The 17,847-nt window shown below is 40.4% G+C and overlaps 1 protein-coding gene across 3 annotated transcripts in view; it reads left to right on the plus strand.

Annotated features, from left to right (window-relative positions):
- Positions 1–17,847, plus strand: part of PHACTR2 (phosphatase and actin regulator 2) — a 144,098-nt gene that overhangs the window by 79,201 nt on the left and 47,050 nt on the right. For 2 of the 3 annotated variants that reach the window (XM_018053287.1, XM_018053286.1), the window contains exons 4-5: positions 2,924–3,082; positions 12,622–13,150. In XM_018053287.1, coding sequence (XP_017908776.1) covers positions 2,924–3,082; positions 12,622–13,150 — 688 coding nt within the window. Of the gene's footprint in view, positions 1–2,923; positions 3,083–8,506; positions 8,747–12,621; positions 13,151–17,847 lie in introns of all 3 variants that reach the window. The other variant, XM_018053285.1, reaches the window with a different exon arrangement.

Genomic DNA, 17,847 nt, shown 5'->3' on the forward strand with positions numbered 1-17,847 from the left:
CTTTTTGTTTAATGTTTGCAGACTGAACATTATAAGTTTCAAATCATAAAATAACAAACATGCTTAAGCTTTAAACCTAAGCATGGTGTAATAGGTTTAATGTTTGGGAAGTCATCAATTAACTGAATTTTACTTTCTACTTTTTGTGTGCCCTTATATAGAACTACATAAATTACCTAATACTTAGAAGTTCCCAGTGAGGCTTATTGTAAATAGACTCCTTTCCCCCACCCCCCCACCCCCACCCCCGTTTCAGCCAGGGGCTGTAGAAAATAGTTTTTGTCATTTTTCCAAAAGCAGTTATCTTGAGAATTTCAGTCTGTTTTCAGCCCTAGCCAGAAACTGGAAACTGCTGTGCTTGGTGACAACCTGCTCTCTTCTGCCAGTCAAGGTTCATTCTTTCCTTGATGTTCTTGACCTTGCCTTAGCTCTTGACAGTGCTTGTCAGTTATGCCCTTTATTCGGTCAGCCAAATAGACTTTTAAAGTACCGCCAACTACCCTGGGTTTGACCTCGTCCCATTCCACCCCATACCCTTACTCCCAGCTATTATTATTCCTCTTAGATGACCTTTTTTTATACCAAAATCTAACTTCAATCTAAAAATTCAGTGATTGGTCTTCTCTCCTGAGAAGTCCATGATCTAATCCAAGTTTAGTCATCTTCTGGTTCTTACCTTTCTTTTCCCTTAGCTTTAACCTGAAGGCATGCAGATGTTTTTGTCTGCATACCAGCCTCTTTTCCTTTTCTCCTGGGATGCCTTTTTTAATGAGTCACTTATCTTCTGTTCATGATTTTCTTCTTGTCTCTGTTCCTCTGTTAACTGTATCCCCAAAGAACCTGTTTACCTGAAAGAGGGAAACCCCTCAAAGGCTCTCTTGCTTCTTATTTAACCACTTATTTCTGTATGCTTTATCTCTTGGTTTACTTTAAGCTTAGGACTCTTGTCTGAGTTTTCTCCTTTCTTTGCATACAAATGCTCCTGTAAGACATCTTACTATAACTGGCAGCCTGGCTCAGGACTTACTTTAATTCCAAGACAACACAAAAAACTAGAAAACCTTTTCAGTACACACACTAGTTAATTAACTTTAGTTCTCCTCTGTTTTTCTTCTTGAATTCCATATTTATTACAAACATGGCTCATTTTTCTATTATTGCCTATACTTTAGCTTTATTTCATATAAATATCTCAGTAAGTATTTTTATACATTACTGACCATTTCTCTTTATCATGTGCTAATCCAGTTTCTTCTTATGCCACAATTGTTTAATTTTCTCTCTAGCATTTTTGTTCTGAATTTTAAAAATTAGTTAATCTACTAAAGAATTTTTAATGTAATATGGTTAAAATAGAATTAAATTGTCATTAACATGATTTCAGCATGTTTGTATTACTAGGAAAGTCATAGAAAACAAAAATAAATTTGTATTTGAGTTACCTAAAAACTGAGGATTTTTTATATAAAGAGATGGTTTTCTATTCTGTCTGGGATTTTCCATTCTTAGATTATTTATTGTTTTGAATCCAATACCTGAACATTATATTGTGTCTCCCCTCCCTCTTTTTTTAATAGTAAATTTCTTGGGATTCAGTAATAAGAACCAAGGATCTTTTCTTTTTGATTTGTCATATAGTCTTTTAAAAATTATTACCTTAGTTTTATTGACATAGTTAAGATTTACTTGCAATAACATTGCCAGTTATCTATTTTAGTTTTATACAAGTATCAGATTATAGGTGCTTAGAAGTTACATGACTGAGGGACAATTATTTGTTCATTTTTAATATGATTGCATTATATGTATTTTACTTGTTAAAAATGCCATATTTGTTTTTGTCAAAAAGGCCAGTGGATTTTATTGTTGAGCCAAAGCAATTCAATCATATTTAAAGAAAAATTAGGAGATGGTCATTCTGTTCAGAATAATTGCCAAAGTAAAATTAATCAAACTTGCCTAAAATTAGCTCTAATTATACATTTCTTCAAGTTTGCTAAGTAAAAATAGTATCATTAGTTTTTTTTCCAATGGTAGCACAGCTTCTTAAAATTTTCCTGGTATGAACTAGTGTTAAATTTTCAAGCATCACTGAATTAAGAGTTCCTGCAAAATCTCTCTTACTTTAGAAACTCCTAGAAATGTATAAACATTCATGGGTGTTAAATTAATTATTTATGGTTTAGATAACATTAAATTTTAATTTCAGTTTTTATTTTTAAAAATATTCCCTCTAATTGCTTTTTTCTTAACATTTTTTTCTTAATGTTTTCAAATTATTATTGACCCAACTTAAAGACTTTTTGGCCAGCAATATACAACAATTCCCTGAGTACATTTTAATATTTCCATAAATAAAAAAATGAAAATACAGTTAGCCTTACTGACATCTTTCCCTAAGTAGAGCGGAGGGTATACTACTGTGTAAAGTTAACGTGTCATGGATATAATATTCTGAAGACAGTGGTGCTTGGAAATGTTCATGTCTCCCACTAATCGTTTGTATGTGTGATTGCTTTTCATGTTATTTGTGTATTTGCATTCACCTTGTGTTTTTGGTGCTTGTTAAAAATGTTTATTCCATTTTTCAGATTCCTCCTTTTATCGTTCAGTTTCTGAATGACAAAGAGACTCCCAAGTGTGACTTCAACCAAAACTAAGTCCAAGAAGAGAGGGACTCTCCTGTCCAGGGATATTTTATAATTAGGCTAATCATTCCTATCTTGAGATGGCATCTGAATACCCCCTCCATAGCTACTTTCCCCCAACACTAAGAACTTCCTGGCTCTTTCATTTGAATGAATTATTCAGTAAAACATGGTGAAAATAGTCCAGAATGTATTTGGTTCCCAGTACCTGAAAAACTGGGGGTTAAGAAAGCCGTCAGAGTTAGACATCTAGGTGTTTCTCTCCCCATTTGTAGATGGAGATGTAACAGTTAACTTTGAAAATTCAAACGGGCACATGATACCCATCGGAGAGGAATCTACCCGAGAGGAAAATGTAGTAAGATCTGAAGAAGGTAATGGCTCTGTAGCCGAAAAAGGACCACCTCTGGAGGAAAAGGCAGAAGATAAGAAAGGTAAAATCAAGAGAAACCCCACAATTCTTTTACAGCTCAAAGTTGAGAAGCAGGTCTTGGGCTCCACATAGTGACCCTGAGACCAATAGAGAGGAGTTCTATAAATACAAGGAGAGAAATGATAACTAGCAAAGAGAAATGGGATGGTTTCCTCAGGTAGATACATACATTTTATAAGCACATCATTTAATGTTTTATTAAAGAGGGCTAATTAATGGTAAGAATCAGAAGTGGTGGCTTCTTCTATCATTAGAGGTGTCTGGGAATGTTATCCTTTCATCAGGAGTTTTTTCTCAGTATCTTCTTTAAAAAAAAAAGAAGCCAGCAGTCTGAACCTTTCTCTGCAGGTTACTTGACAGTTATAGCAGCTTAGCTTGGAGGAATAGCAAAACAAGATGGCTCACTCAGCCCAGCACCACCTCTTCCGAAGTGGGAGCTTGGCTGGTAGCATCCACACACCCAACACTGTAGTTCTGATCCAGGCTCAGACATTTCTGGGAGACCAGGAATGGTTCCCAGTAATGCCAGGGATCTGGATTGCTGGAGTGGCCATAGCCTCTGCCCCATGATTTGTCTGTGCAGTTGGAAATTTTAAAATATGCCAGAAACGATTATGCCATTCCCAGAAGCTTTCTTTTGAGACCTTGGTTTCCCGTGTGAAATACTGTGGTAAATTACAGAGCTGCAAAATACATGTCTGTCAGGGACCCCCAGAACATTCACAGGGGTTCCTGGGCACTGACAGAGACTGCATTATCCATACCACATCTATCACAGCTGCAGGAACCCCCAAGCCTCTTATGCCAGCCTGAACTGAAATGCCCAGTGGAACAGTTTAGATGATTTCCTGCTACATATAAATGAATCGTCAGGAAGTAGGCTAGTTTTCCATAATGTCTCCTTCTGAGTTGGATGGCAAAAATTTGTCAGACCTAATCTGAACTTTCTAGGCGTTTTGAAGACTCTTAGAAACTGCTGGAAGGAAATTTCTCTTCCTCTGTTCTTGACCCAGATCTTCCAAAGACAAAGGGAATGAAAGAACATTTGACAGATGTTATAATTTAAGATCATGTCCTCGGGTAGTCCATAGCGCCTTATTATTTGCATGTAAATTAGCCTTTAAAGTTTTTAGAAGCCTCTATTAATAACCTGTTGAAAATTATTTTGCTTTATTCAGTATTAAGTATGGTGCTCATGGAGCTTTACTTTAGTCTTTCTGTTGAACAACTCTGGTTATGCTTAAGAATACTGATTATAAGAAATTACTAGTGTTTTTAGTGATACGATTCCTGGAAAATAAAAGCAAAACAGACCTGAATAGATTTTAAGAGTATTTAGGTGAAAGCATTAGTGCAGTCGTTTCATTTTTTTTACTTATATCTTTTTTTTTTTTTTCAGTCCAACTGTCCTGTCTCACCACATTGTTAAATTTTAGATCCACCTGTGGTTTTGCCCTGGTCCAGCCTTTTCACATCCTTCATTGTGTAACAGAGCTATCTCTAGTGCTTGCCTTGTCCATGTGGAGTATCAGTCAGTGGACTGGACAGGCTTCAAAGGACGGGTTTCCTTTATCAGCATAATAAAAAGTTGCTGACAGTTTTATGTTAATTAAACCCTCAGGCCTGGACGTTCCATAAAGATGGCAGACTTCATAGGTTCATGGATATTTGAGAGATGTTTTTGTTTTCCTATTTTTTATTTTGGACTAGTACATTCTGTTCGTTTTGGTCAAATATAAGGTCCGAGATAGCATCATGCTTTGGCTGGTCTGTACATGAGGAGATGAAAATGCTGGTCTTGCTACCACAGCCCTAGTAAGACAGAGGAGCCTCCCTTTCACTGTGTGGACAGTGTCCCCACCGAAGCCATGCTGAGTGAGGAGAAGCCGTTTGCTGACACTGAAAGGAATATCAGTCCTAACCAACATCACAGAGTATCATGTTAAATAGAAAATACCTTTTAAACAACCAATTCATTGCTCTGGAAAGACAGCATTTAATTCTAAAATATATATATATATAGCTTAAGAGTCACTCTTATCTCTGTTCCTCTTCTGATCTCACTTCTTATGTGAGCTTACTGCTGTGTAGATCCACCTTCCCATGTTCTCAGTTTATCCTTTATTTGGGGGTTCAGTGTTCCCCTTCCTTTTGCATTAAATCAGCTTACCCATGAGCTTCATTTCACCTGTTAATTGGTTATATTTGCAAAACTAGTGCCAACCTGGATGCTTGTGTATCTTTTTAAGACAGCATATTGACATTTTACTATTTGAAATACCTGCATCAAAGAGAACAAACAAATGGCAAATGACCTTTACCCTACTCTGTGGGTAGGTTCTACTTAGGACTCATGGTATTTCTGGGGCTCCCAAGAGGCTCCCAAGTGCCCCATTCTGGAGTTGGAGCAGTGTGGCCTTTTCTGCCTATCGCTGGAGACTTTTCCCGTAAGCCTTCTGGGTCTGTTAGTCTCTCATTATTCCTTCTCAATAAATATATAAGAGGCAGAAAAACTGATCTGCAATCTGTTAAATATAGCATGGTATTAAATATGAGAAATCAGAAAAAGTATCAGATATTATTTCTATTGAGTTGTTGTAGAGGGCTTTCCGTGAAGTAACAGGTCACATGTGTGCAGTTGTTCCCCATGTGAGCATGAAGATGTTGGCCACAGGGGCCAATCAAAGAGCACAGTGAACGTGAGAGACATCCTTGCCTTCAAGCAGATCGTGGCCTCTATGGAGACCAGCATGTATACAGGCCACTGCAGTGCAAGTGCAAAGTGCTCTGGGAGACCTGAGGACAGCAAGCCAGGGAGCTTGCAAGGTACCAAATAGGATCTTAGAGGAAGATATTTCCAAATGGAGACCTGGAGGAGACCAGAAGGAAGCAGTCAGGTGAAGTAGGGAGTTGGGGGCAGAAGGGCATTCTAGGCAAGATTCAGGCTGCCTGCAGTGTTGTTAAACTTGACTCTCGATGTGGTGGAAGGAGGCAGACCTGGAAGTGTAGCAGTCTGCCACTCGCCTCCAGACCATTGTTGTGACATGTAGTATCCTCATCAAGCCAGAGAGCACAGGCAGCCCTTTCTTAACCTCCTCTTGAAAACATTATACTCTCTCCGCCATCGGTCTTTTCTTCAGATCATATGGTAATAGTAAAAAATACTTCCTGACTTATGTTCATTGTCTCCCAGATACAAGAGTTTGCTCCCTCCTGATGTGTGTGTTAATATCTGTCAGCTGATCAGGCACATTCACTGAACAGACATAATGTTTTGAGCATCATGCTTGATGGGATGTAACACTTCAGACAAAAGGAGGTCATGATTTAGTCAGAAAAGCATACTGTTTGCATGCATGCGCACGCATACACACACGCACCCATTAGGAATCACCAGAGAATAAACATAAACATTGGCTACCTGGCAAACACACACAGATAATTGATAGAACTTACAGAGGAAGGAGGATGGACTGTGCTTCTCCAAGAGTGGCCAGAAATTTTGTGTAGTGAGTACATTCTCAATCCAGGAGGGGTTGTCATTCCCAACTGTCATAGAGTGAACCATCTCCTTCTCAAACCCAGTAGCTGGATAACTTTAGAATTTGAAAACCTTTAGGCAGATCTAAAAAAGATCCCCCAGTAATATGGCATAAAGGCAGAAAATAAGAGATGCGAGGGTTGTAGCAAGAGAGAATTAAGGGACCAAATGCGCAGATCATTGTTTCTGGCTCTCAGTCTGGACGGTGCTCTTATAGGGCTGGATTATCATGCAGGAGGCTAAAGGTGCAAAGATGTATTGAAAGAACCGTCCTCTACCCTGAATCAAAAGACTAGCAAGTCAATGGGTATTTGTAAGTTTTACATTAAGATGTTTTCAGTGACTGTCAACTCATCTCTTTCTCAGCCCCAACTAACACTTGGTGATGCACTGGTTTGCCGGTTCAGACCAGGTGGGTTAGGAGAGCTATTCCTGTGTTAAAGACTCTTAGCAGCTTAGTTGAGGAGTCAAGATGTGTAAACAGAAAGGCACACATACAAAGGAGCCTCTGATAAATGTTGACTGAGGAGCTCAGACTATGTGTACAGTTAAGTTCAAATGCAGGAGGGCTCCATGTGGGCTGTTGTGATGGGTGGGTTTCATGGCTGAGGAAAGGTAAAAGAAAAGTTTTATCCATTACTTACTGCACTTTAAATCACTTTTATGGTAGTTATACATGAATTGATGGGGATGTAGAAAAGAGGGGAGGAGTCCCACCTCACATGCACTGGGGTGAGCAGTGAAACGAAAGAGATAATAAAATAAGATGCATTTCAATATTAAAATCCTTTCTTGGTCATTTACTAATAGAACAACACCTTCAGTAAAGGCTTAGTCTTGTCTTAACACTGTCTTACATTTTCTGTTGTGCTCCACTTTTAAAGAAATGCTGCTTAGCTCTTTGGATCCAAACTGTATTTTAATTTTAATTAGTCACAATGAGAAAAGATAAGGATATGAAAATATGAATGAACATTCAGCGTCTCCACTTTTTAAAATGACAGACTAATACTCCTCTAGTTATGCAAAATCTTACACGAGGCTTCTGTTTGTAGGTGTGATTTTTTTTAAATGAATTTTAACCTTTATTTTTTCAAACTTGTTACTTGTGTTTACATGACAAAACAAGTTTGGTGGTTTTTTTTTTTTTTTTCTTTTGGATTCTGCACCCTCCACTACCTACAGTTGTGACACTGAAAAGGTCAGAGGAAGTTAGAGTAAAACAGGAAGCTGCCCGAGTACACTGGGAGAGCTTGAGAAAAATTCAGTAGCAGAAAATAGTTTATTCTTCGGTGCATTGTGTTTCCTGTACCAGATTCTAGAGAGTCTCCCTTCACTTAAAAAATAATTGATTTTTTTGACCACAGTGAGACAGACACAGGGCACACATCCCTTTCAAGTTGATGGGGATTTTTCTCCCGAGAAAGTCCCTCAGTGGAGGGTAACCTTGAGCCCAGCCGCAGCTGTGCAGTCAGCCCCCACCCCATGGCGGTGTGTGTAATGCACTGATCTGCCACTCCTTGGGCCCTTCAGTTTCTTTGAGAATTTAGCACTCATACCCACATCATTGTCGACCAACCCCCCATCCAGGTGTCAGCCCCTGATGGTGGACATTTACACTCACCGTAGACCTCATCACAGTCACTTGTGCAACTCTTGTTTTATCACAGGAGTGATGAAGGGACCTAGAGAACACACCCCAGGTTGGTTTTCAGCCTTTGATCCCCTTTACCCCAACCTTCAGCCTCTCTGGTGCAGAAGCCCCGCTGGTTCCCAGGGCTAAGCAGCCACGTGTTTGTATCACTGTCGCCCTGTGCCTCGCTCCTTCTATCTGTATGGTGTGTGTCTGTATCAGTCTGCTTCTGTTCACTTTCTCATTTGTAGAGAACACTGAAAACCACTCTGAAACACCGGCAACTCCTGCTCCACCTCCTCCAGCTCTTCCTAAGCCTAAACCCAAACCTAAGCCCAAAAAAACACCTGTGCCTCCAAAAGGGGCCGCTGCTGGGGCCAGCCCCAAGGGTGACGAAGTGCCTCCTATTAAAAAAAACACCAAGGCTCCTGGTAAGCAGGTCCCCGTCCCACCACCCAAGCCGGCAAGCCGAAATGCAACCCGAGAGGCTGGTGAGTATGCCCTCTGTGGGGCTGAGTCTAGGGTGCTTGGCTCTGGGGTGGGTTCACTGCTTCTTCTAGGAACGATAGTCTTTTTGGAGTCTGGCATCTTTGGATGTAACACCAGCAGATTCAGTTGTAACACAGAATGCCCTGGAGATTCCTTTGTTGCTATCTCTACCAGGTGGATCCCTCATTAGGTTTAGGGTGAGCAGATGTCTTTCTTCCTGAGTCTCCACTATCTGCACAAAACCCAGCAGAAGGATACAGGGAGTTGTCTGCCTGATGAGTAGCGATGATATGATCTGACATTAGTGCCTTCTCAGGGTGCCACTCGTAGTAAAGGACCCATCTGCCAGTGCCGGAGACATAAGAGAGGTGGGTTTGATCCCTGGGTTGGGAAGACCCCCTGGAGGAGGGCATGGCAACCCACTCCAGTATTCTTGTCTGGAGAATCCCATGGACAGGGGAGCCTGACAGGCTATAGTCCATAGGGTCAACAAAGAGTTGGACCTGATCGAAGCGACTTAGCATGCACGATCTGACATTATGGAAATTTCGACTGGCCTGCCTATTGAGTTTATGGGTGGCTCTTTGGCTTGAGTTTTTTCTTTCAAAACATCTCAAGTTTGCACATTACAACACGACACATCTTTGACATATTTGCTGGATCTTAATGTCTTAAATCTTATAGTCATCTTTCTAATGAGAAAGGGCTCACATCACTTAGTTGCTCCACCCCTCCCCCACTCTCTACTGAGGTCACAACTGCTCAACAGAGTTGGACGTTACATGCTCAGTGTCCGCTTCCTGACCCCATAAACTTCAACATGTTACAAGGGGTGCGGTTGCAAGCTGCCACTGCAGATCACCAGGGGATGTTTGGGTGATTCTGTCACTTCATGTCGTGTGTGTCCAGCTTTCCCTTCCATGTCAGACATGCTTAATGCAAAGTGCAGTCACCGTTCTAGTAAAGTGGAATGAAGAAGCCTCCCCTGTCATCCAGCTTTTAAAAGGATATTAATCCAAATACATACGCTGAGCGGCTTTTTCCCATCACATGCATAAAAGTTCTCCATGTTAGAAGGTCTGCTGTGCCTAGCAAACCTTATTCTCCTTAAAATCAGCAGCCACTTTCTCAAAATCAACTACCACGATATGCCTTGGTGTTGATCTTTCCCCATGATAATTTATACGCATAATGCTCAGGTTCAGGGAATGGCTTAGGTGACAGTATAACAGAACTCACTGTAAATAGGCTGCTCTCTGCCAGTGTTCCTGTTGTCCACCTTTGACCTGGCTTGTCTGGGTCTCTTCTAATAAGCTCTGAAATGAACATCTCAGAATGCTGTGCCTGCAGGGCCTACAGGCCATTTTCTCAGGGACCAGCTGCCATCACACATCAGCGTCCGCTCCTGTTGGTGTCTATGTGTATCACCCAGACTACCTAGCACGCCCCAGGACAAATGCTTCAAGTGAGGCTGTTGCTGATTTATTTCCTGAAGAGAAGCCCGAAAGTCCTACCCCGTTTCTGGGCATGAAGACCCACCTCCCCACGCCCCACACAGCAGCAGCTCACAATAGACTTGGCTTGTCCTCTGTTACTTCAGGAGAGATTTTGAGTTATTTCCAGGTATTTTATTTGAAGACTAATTTATTAACTCAGGATGTTCTTAAGAGCAAAGTACAGTCATGTTATCCACTGTATTAAAAGAGGCCCAACTGGCCCTTAGTGTGAACAAGAAGGTTGCTGTTCTCAGGGTTATCAGAGAGAAACAGGATTGCCTTGAAGTCTACCAAGCCCAGCGTGTGAAGATCCATTTATTGAATGTCAGTCATGCTCCTTCTGAATCCTACTCATATTCCATTTGTAACCATCTGGAACTTTCTACTTGGTAACTTTGCTTTATATGAGTAATGTTGACATTTCGGAAAAGTTATTTCAAATGTAACTCCCGATTTTTAGTCAGAAGGTTTATGCTGTTTCAAAAAATCTGTTGGTTCAGATTCTTCCTGTGTTACTAAGTTAGTTAGTCCTCCAGATCACCAGATGCAGGTTAGCACATTCACCTGCTTTGCTAGTAAAGTAACATCTTATATGTTTTTCTTTCTCGTTGTTATACACTCTGTTAACAACAGAAATATTTAACCGAGAAGAGGTAGCATTTCATTTTTAATCGTAGCCATAATTAAATGTAACTTGAGCAACACTTCAGCAAAATCCTCTTTTTAGGAGATGGTCAAAGAGAAATATATTAACATGGTGTGAATTTGCACACTAGGCTTAAAAATTCTTTTTTCTTAAGCAAGGCTGAAGTTAACTTTGCTGTTAGAAAAGAAAGAACTTTTTAAAAGAAAAAATAATTAGAACTGATGTGTAGAAGAAATTCTGTTCACCTTATCTAAGACCTAACTGAACATGATTGGACAGACAGCAAGTCTTTAGCATCTTGGTTGTGAAAGATAAATTTCAACTGTACTTAGACTCCAGAGTGTGCTTCCTATGTTTGTCCAATAAGCAAGTGAAGATTGTTTATTTCAAAGAAACATTGACAAGCCCTGACATGGGGGAGGAGAATTCTTGTAATTACAGGTATCTAAAACAATAAAGCCCTCAAGCCACAGAGACTTGTTTTAAGCCTGCGTCTTTACACACACACACACAGTAAGACTGGCTTTTCTCGGTAGGTCAGAGTTGGGAGAGTCATACATCTCATTGTCTATTCCTTTATTTGTTCTTCTCCTGACCCTCCCAGTTGGCTTCAGTAAAGTTATAACCAGAGGTAAGTTACAATAAATAACATCTGTGTGCAGTGTGGGTTGGCTCCACAATCTAACAAGATTTTTCTAATTTTTCTGTGGAAGATAGTTTGATCCCTCAGGAAAAAGAGGGAATGTACAGCCTTGTCACAGAAGAAGCAATTAAGGGAAATGCATTGATCATAAAGGTCATGAAATACTAGTTTAAATGTATTTCTATGATATAAAGAAAAAGAGGGTTAAATTTTATTTTCCCTGAAAATGGTTTGGTTGAAGGCAGTTCTGTCCAGAAGTAGACCAACGTGCCACGGCCATGATCATGACCCCGGCTGTCCTCCTTCTAGGAACATAAGTAGTTTCAGAAGATCTGATAATGATACTCCTTCCCTTCAGTTTATTCAAACACTACCCATTAACACATTTTTGGTTTAAAAAAAAAAAGACTGTTTTCTGCCTCTTGATGTTTTGAAAGGGACTTGTCTTTCGTATGCGACCATGTGTTTTTTTTTTTTTTTTCCCTTTGCCCCATCACCCCTGCATGACGAAGAGATAGGGCAGCATGGCAAGCGTCTGTCTCTAGCCACCGGGGAGAGCTGGTTTGGAGTTCGCTCTTTTAGCAGTAAGATGAGTAAATTTGCTTTTGGCCAGAAAGGAGCAGATGGTATAGACACCAGCCTCTTCTGAGTGTGGGCTGCTCTGTTCCCAGAAAGGCATCATACAATGTGTATAGTTTGTGATGAGAGGAAGCTTGTACTATGCCCAGGTAGCTGCTGGTGTCTTGTCCTCTCCACACTATAATGTCCCTTCTTTGGAGCATACAGAGACTTTTTCAGGTGACCATAGGGCAAAGAGGTGAGGCATTCTCTTTGGCTCAGCTAAAGACTGGAGGAGGGAGAGGACCTTGTACCTTAGGGTTTGGCCTCAAGCATGACTTGCTCCCTTCTAGGTTGGGGCAGGGAGGGGCCAGGAAACCAGACCATTGTTATCATTTACCTGTTTTCCTTAATGCATTTATTCAGAGTTTTAGAGTTTAAAGGGAACAGTATCATTGGCAATTACAACTCGGTTATTTGTTTTTAAAATGTGTTCTCTTCTTGGACTCTTAATGCAAAATCTCTCTGCTTCAGCTGGATCCTCTCATTCAAGAAAAACAACTGGCTCCAAAGCATCAGCTTCACCGTCTACTTCCTCCACCTCATCTCGTCCCAAAGCTTCCAAGGAGACAGTTTCTAGCAAAATGGGGACAGTGGGAATCACAAAGGGCAAGAAGAAAACTGGCAAGCAGCCAACGTCTCGACTGTCCTCAGAGGCAACCACTTCTGGCACATCTGACCTTAAAGGGGAGCCTTCGGAGGCCAGGGTGGAGAGTCTCACCCCCGAGCAGACTGTCCCTGGGGCCGAGGAGCAGACCACAGGCAAACCCAAGTCCGCAGTCCCTCCGCCCCCGGTGACTCCAGCGCCTCCCACCCCCGCCCCTTCTCTCCCTCGGGAGGAGCAGAATGCTGTGGCCTCGGACACCCCTGTCGTCCTGATCAGCAATGGAGCCGACCTCCCTGCCTTAGACCCAGGTCAGCTTCTCTGGACTGAAGAGGCGACAGACAGAAGCACTGTCCGCTCAGGCACTGGCATAAGTATTAGCAGAGAAAATGGAAAATGGTGAGTTGGGGCAAAACCCCATGTTCTGTCCATGTTACTATGCAGCTGGGAACTAAAGATCACTAACTCACTCTACTGGCAATGAAGGACTTACTTTGGTTTCTTTTATAATGTAATCTAGTTAATGTTAGCTAAGCACACCTGTAATCCAATCATCGATTTATTTTTCTAATTGAAGTACAGCTGATTTCCAATGTTAGTTTCAGGAGTACTGCCAAGTGATTCATATATATATATATATATATGTGTATGTATGTATGTATGTATGTATGTGTGTGTATATACTTTGTTTCTCAGATTTTTTTCCCTTATATGTTGAAAGATATTGAATATATTTCCCTGTGCTGTATAAATAGGCCCTTGTTGTTTATCTCTTTTATATATGGCAGTGTTATATACTACCATATATAACACTGTCTGCTTGGAAGTAGTCTGTCTGTTAATCCCAAACTCTTAATTTATCCCTCCCTCCTCCTGCTATTCCCTTTGGTAACCATAGGTTTGTTTTCTCTGTGAGTCTATTTCTGCTTTATAAATCAGTTCATTTGTTTCATTTGTTTAGATTCCATATATAAGTGATATCATGATATTTGTGTTTGTCTGACTTAGCCTGATAATCTCTAGGTCCAACCATGTTGCTGCCAATAGCATTATTTCATTCTTTTTGTGACTGAGTACTGTTCGCTCATATATATAGATAGATGTGTACCGCATCTTCTTTACCCATTAATCTGTTGATGGACATTTAGGTTGTGTCCCTGCCTTGGCTATTGTAAATAGTGTTGCTGTGAGCATTGGGGTGCATGAGTCTTGATTTTTCATAGCCCTGCCCCAGGATTGCCAGGGGCTGCTGGAGACAGTGGTCCTACTGACAGATATTCAGACCTGTGGCTTCAAGAACAGTAGAGTCTGCTTCATCAGTACTTAGCAGTCCTTTTTCTCTTTCCTAAACAGTTTCCTCCTCTTAGTGATTATTTTAGATCTTTACCACCAGTGTCCAGATTGCTCCACCCACTCCTGAAAGCCATCTTCATTTCAACAAGTTGCTTAGCATTCTCCATCTCCAAGAAAATAAAGAGGATCAGAAAAGAACTCTTTTCCAACTCCTTTTCCTCCAGCCTTAGAGTGATTATCTTTCTTGCTTTCTCAGTCCCCAACCCAGTTTAAGTGTTATCCTTTCTGAAGCCTTTTGATATTCATCCAGACAAAATTGGCTATTACATATACTCTGACAGTGCTTTTTTTCTCCCAACTGTGAGGCAGAACTGGGCTTCCCTGGTGACTCAGTGGTAAAGAACCTGCCTTCCAGGAAGATCCCCTGGAAAAGGGCATGGCAACCCACTCCAGTATTCTTGCCTGGAGAATCCCACAGACAGAGGAGCCAGGTGGACTACAGTCTATAGGGTCACAAAGAGTCAGACACTACTGAAGTGACTTAGCATGTACACACGCCAGTGGAGGAGATGCAGGTTCGAGCCCTGGGTTGGGACAATCCCCTGGAGTAGAAAATGGCAACCTATTCCAGTATTCTTGCTTAGACAATCCCATGTTTAGAGGAGATACAGTCCATGGGGTCACAATAGTCGGACATGACTTAGCAACTAAACACAAACAACAACATGGGACAGAACTAACCACTGTGTCTTATTTGCTTCTTATCTGCAGCAACCAGTACAAAATCTGGTATGACATAGGTATGACATCATCCAGTTTCCCAAGCCAGAATTCATCATAGGGTGCTCATTCTCCTCTGCTTTCCAGATCCAATCACTCACAAAGTCCTATAAATTTTCTACTTAAAGATCAATAAGACACGTTAGCTCTCCTGTCCCTTGAGTATGAGAAGACTGTCAGAGTGTAGTAGATGTCATTGCCAATTCTGTCTGGGAAAGCCCTGGAGCTCTTAAATCCAGTCTCTTTCTTCTAAGAATAATATACAAATTCACTCTTTGTTTAATTTACTATTTCTCCTTTCAAAAAAACTTTGTATGTTATACTTAAAAAAGATTGTACATTAATTAAATTGATTTGGATCAAGAGACTCAAGTATCAACTTTAATTATTTAATTGCTAATAATGTTGACCTTCATCTACTGAATACTTATTTGATGTCAGGAACTGCCAGTTATTTAATTCACATCCGTTTCTCCTGAAGTATTTCTGTTTAATAGGTGAAAAAATTGATGCCAAAAAAGATAAGAGAGTTTGCCCAAGATCACCCAGGTAGGAAGTGACAGGATACAAACCCAGAGCTGCACATCAAATTCAGTGCTCTGTTGTTCAGTAACTAAGTCATGTCCAACTCTTTGTGACCCCATGGACTACAGCACATCAGGCTTCCCTGTCCTTCACTGTCTCCCAGAGATTGTTCAAACTCATGTCCATTGAGTTGATGATGCCATCCAACTGTCTCTTCCTCTATTGCCCGCTTGTCCTCCTACCCTCAATCTTTTGCAGAATCAGGGTCTTTACCAGTGAGTCAGCTCTTCGCATCAGGTGGCCAAAGTACTGAAGCTTCAGCTTCAGCATCAGTCCTTCCAGTGAATACTCAGAGTTGATTTCTTTTAGTATTGACTGATTTGATCTCCTTGCTGTCCAAGGGACTCTCAGGAGTCTTCTCCAGCACCACAATTTGAAAGCATCAATTCTTTGGTGCTCAAGCCTTCTTTATGGTCCAACTCTCACATCCATACATGACTATGGAATTTCATAAGTTTCCAAACCCTTGCTTCTACTTCTTTTGCAGGTTCTTTTGTGTTTGTTTCTATCATTTTGAGTACTATCATTCAAAAGAAAGCCAAGGGAAGATACATAAATGTTAACGTACAATTTTTTTATATTTTAATAAATGATATGAAAAAGAATATATTGAATTCTTATGCTGTCCTGAATACTTCCAGCCCAGAGCAGATGTCTTCATTTAATTATTAGTGTTTGCTAACATCAGCATCAATTCCAGTCTTTAGAACAGAACAGTCATTCGACTGTATATTTTTTGCTTGCCTGCTATGTGCCAGGCAATATATAAAGCACCAAAGATAAAAAAAGTGGACAAGACATTATAATTAAGATTAGTTTTTACCTGGGCTTCCGTGGCAGTCCAGTGGTTAAGATCTGCCCTTCCATAACAGGGGCCGTGGGTTTGATCCCTAGTCAGGAAACTAAGATCCTACATGCTATGGTGCATGGCCCCCCCCAAAAAAAAGATTAAAAAAAAACCAAGATTAGTTTTTACCAAAATAATTAGGGAAGAAGATTGAATACATGGATTCACTATTCAGTATATAAAAGAACAAGATATAAAATATGAAATAATTCCTCGGATAGTCTCAAGCGCTGAGAAAGCCCATTTCCAAAGGTGACCTGATTCTGTCCAGCTCACTAGCAGAATCATTTTAGGAAGGGCACTATACAGTGCTAAGCTTCATGCTGGAGGCTTAATATCCGTCTTTAGCCTGAGTACTTGGAGGATTGACAGACAAGAGAGGTGAGGATCTCTGCTCCATTTCCACTGGGACTGTGATCAGAGGGAGTGAGCTGAGAACATCATTAGACCACAAGGTATTTAGAATAGAGTTTCCTGTCAGTCAGGGTAACTATAATGCTTTCCTAGAAGAGGGCATGGAGATTTTCTTCTCTGTACATTCTTCAAAATTAAAAATTTAAATTACAGTTCATCCCACAGGGACAGTTTGTGTTTGCTTTTGAGTTAATGAGCTTGGAGTAAGTAGTCTCTCAAATTTCCTTCCAAATACTTTCTTCCGTTTTTAAGTGGAGATGTGAATTAGAATTTCTGGCTCTTCGTCTCTTTCTGTACTTAGAACTCTCCCTCAGTTATGTTTAGTCAACGAATGTATGAAAATTCTGTCATTTTATGAAGAGGCTTTTGTTGGGAATGCAAATGTGAACACTTGAAAGAAGACAAGTGGCCCTGTGTAAAAACACCTACTTTTATTCACATAGTGCAGACTAGTAACTATTTGGTAGATTTCTGTTTGTTGGTAGGTTCTTTAGTAGTGTATAATTCTGGTGTAATGTAAAGCAGAAACTAATGCATCCATTTGAAGCCCATATCCAAATGAGATTCAACTCTTTTATCCACAAACATTTATAGAGTTCACTGTATTTTACAGTGTGCCCAAGAAATGTAGGGGTAAAATAAGAGCCAAGTCATGAATTGAATGATAAAAATTTAGAGTAAAATATTTAACTTTAAATTAAATATAATATATAATATATCAACATATTATTAGGTATGAATTAAAATATAACATCACATTTGATAGGTAGACTGTGAATCTTAATAACATAACATTTGATAGAGTTTTGAGTCTGGGTTGTAGACTGGACTTGCCACCTTGTTTGGGCAGCTCGTTCATGGCATTCTTGGGTTCCATGAACTATACATTACCTGCCATCCTTATACTATAGAACATAGGTCTCCCCTCCACACAGGCCCATGGCCTGTTAGGAACCAGGCCACACAGCGGGTGGTGAACAGCAGGTGAAGCCAAAACCATCTCCCACTTCGATTCATGGAAAAACTGTCTTCTGTGAAACTGGTCCCTGCTGCCAAAAAAGTTGGGGACTGCTGCTGTAGAACAATGGTTAAGTTGTCAATGTAGGCAGAAGTCTAAAAACTGCAAAGCAGTATAAAACGCAAATGATAAGATTAAAATAATAATCAGTATCATGAT

The sequence above is a fragment of the Capra hircus genome, chromosome 9, assembly GCF_001704415.2.
Source record: "Capra hircus breed San Clemente chromosome 9, ASM170441v1, whole genome shotgun sequence".
Lineage (NCBI taxonomy): Eukaryota > Metazoa > Chordata > Mammalia > Artiodactyla > Bovidae > Capra > Capra hircus.